General features: G+C 40.1%; 1 protein-coding gene across 1 annotated transcript in view; it reads right to left on the bottom strand.

The window, feature by feature from the left end:
* The window catches only part of RNF13 (ring finger protein 13), a 157,747-nt gene that overhangs the window by 129,491 nt on the left and 12,563 nt on the right, over window positions 1–15,693 (bottom strand). Inside the window, exon 2 of the mRNA XM_046657344.1 lies at window positions 2,074–2,202. Within this exon, the coding sequence (XP_046513300.1) occupies window positions 2,074–2,187 (114 nt within the window). The 5' untranslated portion in view covers window positions 2,188–2,202. The remainder of the gene's footprint in view (window positions 1–2,073; window positions 2,203–15,693) is intronic.

The raw sequence follows: 15,693 nt of genomic DNA, 5'->3' as shown, positions 1-15,693 counted from the left end.
ATTTTCTGCCTCTTGACTCACGGCCTTTTAATGTCCATTCTACTACAGCCAGTTCCTCCACTCGGGATTTAGTTCCCCTTTGTGCCAGTTACGCGCCTTCACAACCCACTCCCCTCCAGCTGTCCCTGCATTCAGGTCATCCTTCTAGCCTTTAGTGTCAGCATAAAAACCATATTTAAGCAGCTCCCATGCTTAAATCTGACGGCTCCTTCAGGAGATGACAGCACCACGCATTCCACGCTTTCCTGCCTGCAGCACAGAGCATACTGCTGGCCAGGACTGACTGTTCTTCTATACCTAACATTTAGTTTTATCTCTACATTAAAAAGTACATCTTGGGCAGTCTCATACACTGCTCGAGGGACTGAGTGAAGAATGATGAGAATGATAATTACAATGAAGATAAAAAGATAAATGTTTACTTTGTGTCAAATACTGTTCTAAGCAGTTTACCTTATTTAATCATCACTACAACAATCGAGCTTATAAATAAAGATGCGCTTATAGTGGCTAAGTAATTTGATCAAGATCATACAGCTGGTTAAGTCCCCAGGGCAGGCCACTGAAAATCATCTAACCCATCACATAGCTGAACCAGAGAATAACAATCCACTTCAGGTAAAAAGAAAGAAAGAAGACAAGGAGTGGCAGATGTTAGAAACAACAGAGGGAAAAAAGAGAGAGCAAACGAGAATAGAAGAAATCAAAGGAGAAAAGAGACCATAAGAACTTCAGTCCCTGATCGGCCCATAAATCCTCTCCCTCATTTCAAAAGTCATCCCAAGAACACCCCAAGGACTCTGGAGACAAATTTAGAGGTGAGATTTGAATAGCAATGGGCACTTAGTCCTTAAACGTTTCACTTCCATTCACTCTATAAAGATCCAGACTATTCTAGAAAAAAACCTAATCAACCAGTTTCCCCAGCAAAGAGTGTAACAGAAGGTGAGAAATCTCATAGGGACTAGAGTTGCTATGCCTTCAAAAGCTATGGTATAGAAACCAGCCCAGCTCTCCCAAGTTCCTCAATGATCCTAGACCTTTCCACAAGTGCCACAGTAAACAGAAGCAGCGCTGAGGACCACAGCAAGCTGTGGTCAGCAACAATTTTGGCCCTTCTATTTCTCACCTAATGTCAGTCAGTAAGCCTATCACTTGCGTGCAGAAAGTAGAAACAATAAATCCTTACATAGTATCTAGAGAATAGGTGTGTGCACGTACACACATATACACACAGAGTTAATTCTTCTTTTTCTAGCTTCACGGAAATGAGAAACAGGAAATATACACATTTCCCAGTTTAGAGGACAGTAAGACAGCAGCATAGAAAGGATACATAAGGTTTTGAGGACCAGTCCTCCTCTAAAAACTTTTCTATCCACCATCAAAGATAAGACCATTGTTCTTCTCTTCTGACTCATTAATGTTAATCATAGGTTTAGATTTTCTATGGACATCTTACACAATTTTTTAAATATCATTATCAAAGTCATTACAGATATACTAATTACCAAAATGAGTAAGATTCTACCTAAATATACAGCATATAGATAAATGAGTGCATGAGCCCTCTTGAGAGTTCACACACCCTCTCAAGAGCAACATTTATCAGGTACTTAGTGTACATGATAAATTGTTAGATATTAAGCAATAAAAAGATGAGTAAGGTCCCCACTTTCAAGTAACAACTATGTGTATGTGTCTGTATGTTTGTAGGTAATCACCTTATAAGATTCCATCATTTGGGGCTTTTTTTTTCTTTTTTGAGGAAGATTAGCCCTGAGCTAACATCTCCTGCCAATCCTCCTCTTTTTGCTGAGGAAGACTGGCCCTGAGCTAACATCTGTTCCCATCTTCCTCCACTTTATATGTGGGAACCCTGCCACAGCATGGCTTGACAAGTGGCGTGTAGGTCCACACCTGGGATCCAAACCAGCGAACCCTGGGCTGCCCAAGCAGAATGTGTGAATTTAACTGCTGTGCCACCAGACTGGCCCCCCATCATTTGGGACTTCTTTTAAAGCTTTTCCTTAAGGAATGTTTTTAGACATGAACAAATTTTACTGTACTTACTGCTAAAATGTCCGCTTCTACAGGCAGTAGGTTTAAGAATGCAAAGAGCTGGACAGTCAAGATGGTATAGACTTGTGTGGCCGACAGCATGAGCATCCCTATGGAGAGCAGCATCTTGCTGTAAATCACCTGGAAGATAAGCAGGTAAGTAACAATGAGCTCTGGTGCTTTGTCCCTGAAAATAAGTCATTTCATATATCAATTCCTGATGTCCAAAAATATCTTTCAATTAAAAACATGTGCGAACATTATATTTCAAAAGCCTAACAATTTACATAGATTTGGGCATTTAGGTAAACACCCAAGGTCAGCCAATACCTACATAACTCATGGTTACTAAGTTCTGTATTTTAACCACAAAACCCACATCCTCCCACAGTTCTCAGTTTACAGTACAGCTTGTCTACCAACTCAATTACAGGGGAAACTAGGTTTCAATCAAAATAATGATTAAAAAACGGACAAGCACATTTGCTTTAAATTTTTTTACAATTTTAAAGAATTTTCCTAATTTTTTAAATACAATTTATAAATTCACATGTAAATTTACTTTGTATTTATCCTTGCATATTGTATTCATATTAGAGAATGGAAAAAAAATAGCCACATGTTATAAAGTAATACTTTTTTCCCTTTCCGTCCTAACAACGCACCTTTTTCCCTCCCTACATCCTAATTGCAACAGTGCAACCTCCCCCAACCTCGGCCAATTCCCTACATGAGTCCCTATTTATCTCACAACAAAAAGGTACCATGAAAGGACTAAATGTTAAACAAGTAAGATCAAAATTCTCACTGGGAAGCCTCAACCAATTGTATAACACACTTCTTAAAAGATGAGAATGAAGTTTGGGGGCCTTTGGAACGAATTATTTCATTAAATGCCAGAAGCTCATGTAACAGTAATTCTGATGATTACTGTTGGAAGCCTCTGGACTTGGAGACTACCACACAGACTCTGACTCTCTGACACACACTGAAAGAGAAACACCTCTGAATAATTTCTGAACTACCGTTTTATAGAGCCATTAATACCAGAGATGAAATAAAGGTGAAAACACGTTATGTGTATAGATTTGCTCCACAGAAACAGAAAGTAGATTAGTGGTTGCCTGGGGCATTATAACTATTCTTTAAATCATACACAAATGGTTTATGCACTCTCCAGTATCTATGATGTCTAACCATTTTTTAAAAGAAAAAAATAAAGCAGCCTACCATTTAAATCAAGTGCTTGGGTTTGTTTTCCTGACTACATGGAAATATCATGAAAGCTAGCGAGCAGTAGCCTACCGAGATCACACACACACACAAGCGAGTCCACAAAGAAGCAACTATTAAAAACCAGACTTACATTCAACCCCAGAGTTAAAGCGTCTCATTCAGTGCCCATGAGGTGGATCTGGTAATCTGTTTTACTCATATCATTAACATGCACTCCAGGTGGTTCTTATCACGAGGGAACTTTAGAAAATATGCTTTAGTCCAATACAGCACATATCAGCCAGAGGCCTGTGATAAAAAACAAATGTTCCCAGGCCCCTCCCCTGGAGATTCAGACAGAAAGTCTAAAATTTTACTTTCAAAAATTGTCCTCTGTGAATCTTTATGATCAAGCTAAATTTGGAAAACACTGTTCTCAACCACAGATTGGCAAGTGGCATACCAAGCCATTATTCATAAATTTCTTACAAGTCAAAGAGGAGTGGACTAGAGGGTAAAATTAGAGAAAGGAAAAAAAGAGAGAGAAATAGAAGTGCTAACAAAAATACACTCCACAATTCTTTCAAATACCACTATTGTCACTAGGGGTAGGTTGCTAACCCCAGCAATAAGCCACACGGCAAACAAGAAAAAGACAATTGACAATGAAATTGCTTTCATGAATATAAGAATCTTAAGCACCATTCCGGGAAACATGGCAGAAAATTCTGATTTTCTAGGTTACCAAAAACACCACGCCCAGTGCACTTCAAAGTATCAACCTCCCAAATCAGAATTTTTTCTGAGGGTGCTTCACACAAATGTCACCACCATCACCACAGACAAATCAGTGGAGAACTTAACTTTGTGTCAGGGACTCTGATAAGCATCTGACATAAATGTTTTTCCATCTAATCCTCAGGACAACCTTGTCAAGTAAAACAAAAACAATGAGGGAAAAAGTAACTTGCACTATCATTCAGTTTCCCTATTTTAGCAGACTCAATTTCTATGTAAGTACTAAGACTAACTGACCGAATAAATGAACCAATTCCCTTACCCATTATCCCGCCCCCAACCCTCTTCTTCAATTTATGCATAATTTCTAAACAAAAAGCTGAGCATGGCCCATGACCCACACCTAGTTTGGGTGTTACACATGAAATCTGGCCTACTACGTGATGGCGGACAAGTATGGGGCACCAGATCAAGTCATACCATTCCCCCTGACTATAACATGTTCCTTTAAAACAGCACCCCAAGCTCTGTTCAGGACATCTTTTCTGTACACCACGATCTCCCCTGACAAACATCTGTGACCTGCCTACACACCTACCACACCTCTCTCCTCTTAATCTCCTCTGTGTTTTTTATTTATCATAATACTCATTACTTTGTCAAACTATAATTTGCTTGACTGTTATGTTTATTGTTTAGTCTCCATGTTTTCTGCAAGAATATAAACTCCTCCAAGACAGGAATCTTTATTTTATGGCTCTATCACAAGTATCTAAGTGGTGCCTGACACATATTAGGTGCTTAACATCTGTCAGATGAATGCACACACGGCCTCTCTTGATATTCTCCTTCCACAGAGCCTCTGAATATGCCACCTCTTAACCATGGTTAAAAAAAAATTTTACAGGGCTAGCCCGGTGGCACAGCAGTTAAGTTTGCACGTTCCACTTTGTCGGCCCAGGGTTTGCTGGTTTGGATCCCGGTGTGGACATGGCACCACTCATCAAGCCATGCTGTGGTAGGTGTCCTACATATAAAACAGAGGAAGATGGGCACAGATGTGAGCTCAGGGCCAGTCTTCCTCAGCAAAAAGAGGAGGATTGGTAGCAGATATTAGCTCAGGACTAATCTTCCTCAAGAAAAAAAAAAATTTACAGCCTCAACATTAAAAGTATTTTATGTATACACTAAAAATATGCATAAATAGTATGAAACAAAATAATTTGCTAATACATGTAAACTCTGGGTGGTGGGACTCTATATGGTTTTTATTTTCTTTATAATTATCTGCATGGTTTAGAATAAAAAACTAAAACTTTCTAAAATCTATTTCATTTTATATAACATACCAAATAAAAGCCTAAAAGAAAATACACAGAAATCCGTTCCACTTGTTCAAGTTTTCTAAGTGTGCATTACTTTTTTTTTTTTTTTAAAGATTTTTTTTATTTTTTCCTTTTTTCTCCCCAAAGCCCCCCGGTACATAGTTGTATATTCTTCGTTGTGGGTCCTTCTAGTTGTGGCATGTGAGACACTGCCTCAGCGTGGTCTGATGAGCAGTGCCATGTCCGCGCCCAGGATTCAAACCAACGAAACACTGGGCCACCTGCAGCGGAGTGCGCGAACTTAACCACTTGGCCACCAGGCCAGCCCCAAAGTGTGCATTACTTTTATGCCAAAACAAAATTTTTTTAATGAGCAAGCAATTCACAAGTCTATTCACAATTTGGAGAAGATGAAATTATTTCTTCTGAGTGAAATGTGCAATTAAAAAAGAATGACAGAAGGGCAGATCTCAAGCTGAGAGTTAACAAATGCAAGCTGTCATTTTTCTCTGTGAGCACCCAATTACACTCAAAAGATTCCATCCCACCCTACAGTCCTTACAGTTATCATTATGGTGATAAAGGTCAAATGTAGCAGCCATGTGGGCTCTGAGGCAAGTGCGTTCAGTTGGCAACACATCACAATCGACTACAGATGATAGCTCGACTGACTGCGATGCCATGGATTACTAGCATCCCATTTCCCTTGGCGAGGAGCTCAGCACTGTGCTCAGGCCCAAAAGCAAGACCAAGTCAATACCAAACCCTCAAAGTTTTAGATCTATCTCCTGGAACCACTCCAGGCACCAATTCTCTATCAGCAGGGGTTCAATCAGGAGACAGAAACCGTATAGTAAATTAAACAGAGAGTGTTTAACATATATAACTATTAAACTATGATAGGACAGTAACTATGAAGATGTAATGAGGAGTGGCAAGGGGCAGGATGGAGAGATTCCGAAGGGGCATGAGGAAACCTCTGGGAGTGATGGATATGTTCATTAACTTCATTATGGCGATGGTTTCATAGTTACATAATATATCAAAGCTTATTAGGGCTGCCCCCGTGGCCGAGTGGTTAAGTTCTCACGCTCTGCTATGGCGGCCCAGGGTTTCACCTGTTCAGGTCCTGGGCGCAGACATGGCACCGCACATCAGGCTATGCTGAGGTGGCGTCCCTCATGGCACAACTAGAAGGACCCACACCTAAAGTATACAACTATGTACTGGTGGGATTTGGGGAGAAAAAACAAAAAAAAAAGCTTATCAAAAGATATATTTTAAATATATAGTTTACTATATGTCAACTATGTCAATAAAGCTATTTTTAATTTTGTAATAATTATTTAATAATGAAATAATAAAATAAATAAAGTTATTTAATAATAAAATAATTATTAAAACTATGATAAGAAAATAAGGCTGAGGGAGAGTACCGGGACAGGATAAACTTGGAAGAAAGGTCCCCTCCCCAAGGCTGGGGTTTCTCACTGGAGAAGGTATGGGTGCAGCACACTAGATAACAGAATTTCACTGGGCGTGCAAACCACAGCTGGGCCAGTGTTGCCAAGCAAGCAGGAAACCATCCTCCAGAGTGCAGGCAAGTGAGGCTGGGGAGCAGGTGTGCAGAGGTAGCCAGGACACTGCTGCAGGCATAGGCCTGGAATGCACAGTATCCACGACAAGAGAACTGCAGGAAACAACTCCCTGGGGTGTAGGCAAGTCAAAGCTAGTGGGCAGGCATGCAGAAGTAGTCAAGGCACAGTGTCCCCTTCAGAAGAGCCATGGCAAAGTGGTCACCAGGTCTAGACTGGGCCTGCAAGACTGCTGAGGGCCTGTGTACTTGTGCACATGGCTGAGGCAGAGTACCACCAGATGTCCCTGTATGTCCTGCTGACAGATGGTGCCACAGGAGCAAAACAAAGAAAAATGCAGCTCATCAGAACTAGGAAGAAAAATCCCCTTCCTCCAGGAAGTTCCCTCCAGCACCCCCCAGCACCTGATAAAGCTTACCATCAGCAGAGTAACATCACCAAGATGGCAACACAAGTCATCCTGACTTCACTCCCCCTCTCAAGGAGAACAACTAACATCTATTCAAGAACGAGACACCACTGAGAGAATCCTAGAACACCGGGGTGAGGGTGAAGCACCCCCTGCACCTCAGAGACCAAGACAGACTGCACTCGGAGGGTAAGAGGAGCGGCCGCCCGTTGACTGCACTGCTTCTCCCCCAGGCCAGCACAGCACCACAGGGAGAGGTCTCCCCTGAGCCTCCTGTTCCTCCGGTGGGAAAAAGACAGCCCAGGCAAGACAATCAGCCCCCTCCAGCATGGTGGGTCGCTTTGTAAGAGCCCCTACTCTGATCTCACACCACGGAGATTGTTAAGGGAATCTGCTGGGCTAGCCACTGGAAATCTGACTGTAATGGAGAAGGTGGGAGGGGCTAGCAACAATGCGTTAACTCCTGCAGTACCCAAGTAGTAATCCCAACCAATGGCTTTGCACATCTGTAGAACCAAGTTAGGGGCACACTCTAACCAGAGAACCTGATGGGGTGCAGATCTGTCTGATTCGGATCCTCAAATGAGGAGTTCTGCCAGTCCTAAAGACCAGTTTGCCAACACCTACGCAAGCTGCTGAGTCCCCACCCACTGTAGAGCACCTTCCAGCCCCATCTGACCGGAGGGTTGGTGACAACTCCTGAAAGCAACGTGGCCCAGCAGCACTCTAGTCGAGATGGGTAGACAGAGTCCATCACCCCCAGAGCGAGGCTAGTACCAGGAGTGGAGGCTTCCTGTATAACACACAGGCGGAGGGGTTAATTCATAGCCAAGGCTGAGGGTAGTTCTTGGACTCTCCCAACTGGAAAACCTGCGTGGGAAATTGAGAGTAGCCAGGAGGATCCCCTGCCCTTCCCGCCCAGGCAAGAGGGCTAAGCCAAAGCCCCACCTGCTGCGGAGAGTGTCTTCCAGCCCCCTATGACTAGAAAGGCTGGGGAAAACACCTGAAAGTTGTGCAGCCCAGGGGCACTCAAGCCAAGAGAAGGGCAGACAGAGCAGATAGATGGCAGAGCAAAGCCAGTGACCCTGTTCAGCCAGGGAACATGGGGGGCAGCTTGGCTTGAGTTAAGACAACAAACAAAGGGCTTTACTGGTTTTAGAGCTGCTTCTCTTGCTGTGCCCGGGCAAGGAATTTAATACATAGCCCCACTCATCACTGAATATAGCCTTCACCCAGTCCAACCAGGGAACCTATCCAGAGCACACAGAAAGCTGTGTAGCCCATTCAACAGCCCTATGTACAGTGGCAGTTGAACAGAGACCATAGACCATGGCTTTCTATCTGCAAAGCTAAATCAATGGCCTCACCTGATCAGGGAATTTGTACACACTCAGACCCAATTCAAGCCCCCAAACAACAAGCTGTACAGGCCCTGAGCCCTGGCCTGCTGCCCTACTAGGGCAGGGAACCTAATTCATAGCCTCATCTACCACTGAATATAGTACCCAGTCCCAACTATCCAGTAAGCCTGACCAGAGAATTCAGGCAACCACAAAGCCCATCCTACAGCCTCACTTGGGTAGAGAACCAAGCCAGCAATCCTGTCCAACTGTTCTCAGCCAGTGGCACACCCCCCTATCCCCATCCTCAGAGCTTAAACAGTTGCCTCACCCAAAAACAGACCATAATAGCAAGCCCCACTTGCCCAAAGACATTACCAGCAGATGCACCCAGAAACCCAAACTGTGCTGACTGGCGAAGAACCATCTCTGCCAAAGCAAACCCATAAAGTCTGAAGAGAGCCCTACTACTTAAATGTGCAGATACCAGTGTGAGGAATCAAGGGTCACAAAAACCAGGTAAAGATGACACCACCAAAGGAAACTAATAAAGTTCCAATAACTGACCCTAAAGAAATGGAGATCCACGAACTGTCAAAGAATTCAGAACAACCCTCTTAAGGAAGTTTAGTGAACTACAAGAAAACACAGGCAGACAACTAAATGAAATTAAGAAAACAATGCATGAATGAGAAGTGTAACAAGAAAACAGGAACCACCAAAAAGAAACCCTAGAGATGAAAAACACAATAAGTGAACTGAAGAATTAATTCAATAGAGTGTTTCAAAAGTAGACTCAACCATGCAGAAGAAAGAATCAGCGACCTGGAGGATAGGACACTGAAAATTATCCAGTCAGAGAACCAAAAAAGAATGAAAAAGAGTGGAGAAAGCCTTTGCAAATTAAAGGACACAATGAAAAGAAACAACATTTGCATTATGGGAATTCCAGAAGAGAAAGGGACAGAAGGTATATTTGAAAACTTCTTAAACCTAGGAAGAGAAATGGACATCCAGATGCATGAAGCCCAAAGGATCTCAAATAGGCTGAACCCAAACAGGGTTACACTGAGACACATTAAGTTGTCAAAAGTCAAAGACAAAGAAAGAATTTTAAGAGCAGCAAGAGAAAAGAGAGACATTACATACAAGCAAACCCTCATAAAACTATCAGTAAATTTCTCAACAGAAACTTTTTAAGCTAGGAGAGAATGGAATGACATAATCAAAATATTGAAAGAAAATAACCTGTCAACCAAGAATTCTTGGTGAAGCTGTCCTTCAGAAACAAAGGAGAGACAAAGACTTTCCTGAACAAACAAAAGCTGAAGGAGTTCATTACCATCAGACCTGCCTTACAAGAAACGCTAAAGAGAGTTCTTTGAGTGGAAGTAAGAGAATGCGAATTAACATCATAAAAACACAAAAAGATAGTGTAAATCTCACTGGTAACAATAAATACATAGTCATAGTTAGATTCTGCAATATGGTAATAGTGGTGCATAACTCAGAACTCTACTTTAAAAGTTTTAAAAAAATGAATGTAACAAAAATAACATAAATATAATAATTTGTTATTAGTCACACAATATAAAAAGCATGTAAATTATAACAGCAACAACCTAAAACATGAGGGAGAGAAGAAGTAAAAGTGTAAAGTATACAAATTCTATTGAAGTTAAATTGTTACCAGTTTAAAATAGGGTGTTATAAGTTTCAGATATTTTATGTAAACCTCATGATAACCACAAGGGAAAATCTTGTAGTAATTACACACAAAAAAATCAATAAAGAAGTCAAAGCATACTGATACAAAAAGACATCAAACACAAAAAAAGACAGGATAAGAAACAAGAAACAATGGATCTACAAAACAATCAGAAGACAATTAAAAAAATGGCTACAGTAAGTTCTTATCTATCAATAATTACTTTAATTGTAAATAGATTAAATTCTCCAATCAAAAGACAATAGAATGGCTGACGGGATAAAAAACAAGATCTGACAACATGCTGCCTACAAGAGACTCACTTCAGGGGCCAGCTCCGTGGCCGAGTGGTTAAGTTCATGCACTCCACTGCAGCGGCCCAGGGTTCGGATCCTGGGCGTGGACATGACACTGCTTGTCAGGCCACGTTGAGGCAGCGTCCCACATCCCACAACTAGAAGGACCTGCAACTAAGATATACAACTATGTACAGGCGGGGTTTGGGGAAATAAAGCAGAAAAAAAAAAAAAAAAGACTGGCAACACTTGTTAGCCCAGGTGCCAATCTTTAAAAAAAAAAAAAGAGACTCACTTCAGCCTTAAAGATACACATAGACTGAGAGTAAAGGGATGGGAAAAGACATTTCAAGCAAATGGTAAAAAAAAAAAAAAAGCAGTAGTTATACCAGACAAAGTAGACTTCAAACTAAAAATGGTAAAGAGAGACAAAGAGGTCATCATACAATGATAACTAGATCAACACACCAAGAAGATATAACAATTGTAAATATTCGTACACTCAACATCAATGCACCTAAATATATAAAGCAAAAACTAACAGAGCTAACAGGAGAAATACACAGTAATACAATAGTAGTTGGGAACTTTAATAATACCCCACTCTCAACAGTAGATAGAGCATCCATACAGAGAATCCCAGCACATTTGAATGACACTATAGACCAAACGGATCTAACAGACATATACAAAACACTCTATCCAACAGCAGAATTCATAATCTTCTCAAGCGCACATGGAACATTTTCTACAATAAACCATATGTTAGGTGGCAAAACAGGTTTTAGCAAATTCAAGAAGACTGAAATCACACCAAGTATTTTCTCTGACCACAATGGCATGAAACTAGAAATCACAAGAGGAAAATTGGAAAATTCATAAACACATAAAAATTAAACTACAGGCTCAAAGAAGATGAAAGGGGAAATAAAAAAGTTTCTTCCAACAAAACTGGAAACCCAGGGGCCAGCCAGTGGCATAGTGGTTAAGTTCACAGACTCCACTGCAGTGGCCCAGGGTCCGTAGGTTCAGATCCTGGGAGCAGACCAAGCATTGCTCAGCAAGCTATGCTGTGGCAGCATCCCACATAAAATAGAGGAAGACTGGCACAGATGTTAGCTCAGGGCCAATCTTTCTCACACATACACACAAAAATGGAAACAGAATATACCAGAACATATGGAATGCAGCAAAATAAGTTCTAAGAGGGAAGTTCATAGCAATAAATACCTACATTAAGAAGAAAGATCCCAAATAAACAACTTATCTCTATGCTTTAAGGAACTAGAAAAAGAACAAACTGAGCTCAAAGTTAGCAGAAGAAAGAAAATAATAAAGATTAGAGCAGAAATAACTGAAATAGAGAACATAGAAACAATAGAAAAGTTTATCCAAACAAGAGTTGGTTCTTCAAAAAGATAAACAAAATTGACAAACCCTTAGCTAGACTAACCAAGCAAAAAAAAGAAACAACTCAAATCAACAAATTAATGAAAAAAGAGACACTACAACTGATACCACAGAAATTCAAAGGATCATAAGAGGCTACCACAAACAGCTACATGCCAACAAACTGGACAACTTAGAAGAAATGGAAAAATTCTTAGAAGTTTTACATACAACTTGCCAAGACTGAATCAAAAAGTAATAGAAAATCTGAATAAACCAATTACTAGTAAGGAGATTAAATCAGTAATCAAAAGTCTTCCAACAAAGAAACATCCAGGACCAGATGGTTTACTAGTGAATTTTACCAAACATTTAAAGAAGAAGTAACACAAATCCTTCTCAAACTCTTCCAAAAAATCAAAAGGAGGGAACATTCCCCAACTCATTTTACAAGGCCAGCATTATGCTAATACCAAAATAAGAAAAGGACACTATCGGAAAAGAAAACTACAGGCCAATATCCCTGATGAATATAGATGCAAAAATTCTTAATAAAATACTAGCAAACTGAATTCAGCAGCAAATTAAAAGGATCATTCACCATGAGCAAGTGGGATTTATCCCTGGGATGCAGGGATGGTTCAACCTACACAAATCAATCAGTGTGGTACATCACATTAATAGAATGAAATAAGAATCATACGATCATCTCAATAGACACAGGAAAAGCATTTGACATAATTCAGCATCCATTCATGATTAAAAACACCCTTAACAAATTAGGCATAGAAGGAACACATAATAAAGGTCATATATGACAAACCCACAGCTAACATCATACTCCATGGTGAAAGGTTGAAAGCTTTTCCTTTCAGATCAGGAAGAAGACAAGGATGCCCACTCTCACCACTTCTATTCAACATAGTACTGGAGGTCCTAGCTAAAGTAATCAGGCAAGAAAAAGAAATAAAAGGTATCAGAATTGAAAAGGAAGAAGTAAAATTGTCTCCATTTGCAGATGATATGTCTTTATATATAGAAAATCCTAAAGACTCAACCAAAAAACTTAAATTTAATCAATAAACTTAGTAAAGTTGCAGGATACAAAATTAACATACAAAAATCAGGGGGCTGGCCAAGTGGTTAAGTTCATGTGCTCGGCTTCGGTGGCCCAGGGTTTCTCAGGTTCGGATCCTGGGCACAGACATGGCACTGCTCGTCAGGGCATGCTAAGGCAGCATCCCACATGCCACAACTAGAAGGACCACAACTACAATATGCAACTATGTACTGGGGGGCTTTGGGGAGAATAAGAAAAAAAAAGATTGGCAACAGTTGTTAGCTCAGGTGTCAATCTTTAAAAAAATATCAGTAGTGTTTCTACACACTAGGAACAAAATTCTTTAAGAAGAAATAAAGAAATCAATCCCAGTTACAACAGCATCGAAAACAATAAAATTTTTAAGAATAAATTTAATTAAGGAGGTGAAAGATCTCTACACTGAAAACTACAAGACATTGATGAAAAAAGATATGTAAGAAGACAAATAAATGGAAAGGTATCACATGTTCATGGATTGAAAGAATTAACATTGTTAAGCTGTCAACACTATCAAAAGTCATCTATAGATTCAAGGCAACCCCTTTCAAGATTACAACGGCATTTTTTACAGAAGTAGAAAAAACACTCCTGGGGCCCACCCGGTGGCACAGCGGTTAAGTGCGCATGTTCTGCTTCGGCGGCCCAGGGTTTGCCAGTTCAGATCCCAGGTGCGGAAACGGCACTGCGTGACAGGCCATGCTGTGGTAGGCATCCCACATATAAAGTAGAGGAAGATGGGCAAGGATGTTAGCTCAAGGCCAGTCTTCCTCAGCAAAAAGAGGAGGAGTGGCAGCAGATGTTAGCTCAGGGCTAATCTTCCTCAAAAAAAAAAAAAAAAAACTCCTAAAATTTATATGGAACCACAAAAGACCCCAAATAGCCAAAGAAATCCTGAGGAAGATGAACAAAGCAGGCAGCATCAGACTCCCTGATTTCAAGCTATACTATAAAGCTACAGTAATCAAAATAGTATGGTACTGGCATAAAAACAGACAGACCAATGGAACAGAATCAAGAGCTCAGAAATAAACCCAAGCTTCTATGGTCCACTAATATTTAACAAAGGAGCCATGTATGCTCAATGGAGAAAAGACAGTCTCTTCAATAAATGATGCTGGGATAATTGGATATTCATATGTAAAAGAATGAAACTGGACCCATATCTCACACTCACAAAAATTAACTCAAAACGGATGAAAGACTTAAATTTAAGACCTGAAATCATGAAACTCCTAGAAGAAAATACAGGAACAAAGCTGCCTGACATGGCTCTTGGCAATGATTTTTTGGAAATGACACCTTAAGCTTAAGCAACAAAATCAAAAATAAACAAGTGGGACCAGATCAAACTAAAAAGCCTACACAGCAAAAGTGAAAAGACAACCTACAGAATATGAAAAAATATTTGCAAACCATATACCTGATAAGCATTAATATCCAAAACATATAAAGAACTCATACAACTCAACAGCAAAAAAACAAATAATCCAATTTAAAAATAGGCAAAGGACCTGAATAGACAGTTCTCCAAAGATGGTATATCAAAGACCAACAGCTACATGAAAAGATGCTAAACATCACTAGTCATTAGGGAAATGCAATTAAGACCACAATGAGGTATCACCTCACACCTGTTAGAATGGCCATCATCAAAAGACAAGAGATAACAAATGCTGGCTTGGATGTGGAGAGAAGGGAACCCGTGTGCACTGTTGGTGGGATTGTAAATTGGTACAGCCATTATGGAAAACAGTATGGAGGATCATCAGAAAGTTAAAAATAGAACTACCCTATGATCCAGCAATTCCACTTTGGGGAATATATACAAAGGTAATGAAAACAATAACTCAAATAGATATTTGCACTTCCACGTTCATAGCAGCATTATTTACAATAGCCAAGACATGGAAACATCCTAAGTGTCCACTGATGGACGAATGGATGAAGAAGTTGTGGTATAGATATATACAATGAAATATTATTCAGCCATAAAAGACAAGGAAATCCTACCATTTGTGACAACATGGATGGACTCTGAAGGCATTATGCTAAGTGAAATAAATCAGACAGAGAAAGACAAGTACCAGATGATCTCACCTATATGTGGAATTTTTTAAAAAACCAAAATCATAGAAAAAGAGATCACACTCTTGTTACCAGAGGTGGAGGGTGGGGGGAGGGGGAACAGGAGCAAGGTGGTCAAAAGGTACAAACTTCCCGTTACAAAATAAATAAGTACTAGGGATGTAATGTATAACATGGTGACTATGACCACAGCTAACACTGCTGTAAGATATACAGGAAAGTTTCTAAAAGAGTACATACTAAGAGTTCTCATCATAGGAAGAAAATCTTTCCTTCCATCTTTTTTTTATTGTTTCTATATGAAAAGATGGATGTTAGCTGAACTTATCATGGTAATCATTTTATAATATATGTAAATCAAACCATCATGCTGTACACCTTAAACTTATACAGTGATGTATGTCAATTATTTCTCAATAAAATAAGAAAA

This window comes from Equus quagga, chromosome 1 (genome assembly GCF_021613505.1).
Source record: "Equus quagga isolate Etosha38 chromosome 1, UCLA_HA_Equagga_1.0, whole genome shotgun sequence".
Lineage (NCBI taxonomy): Eukaryota > Metazoa > Chordata > Mammalia > Perissodactyla > Equidae > Equus > Equus quagga.
This window is presented reverse-complemented; position numbering and strand designations above follow the sequence as displayed.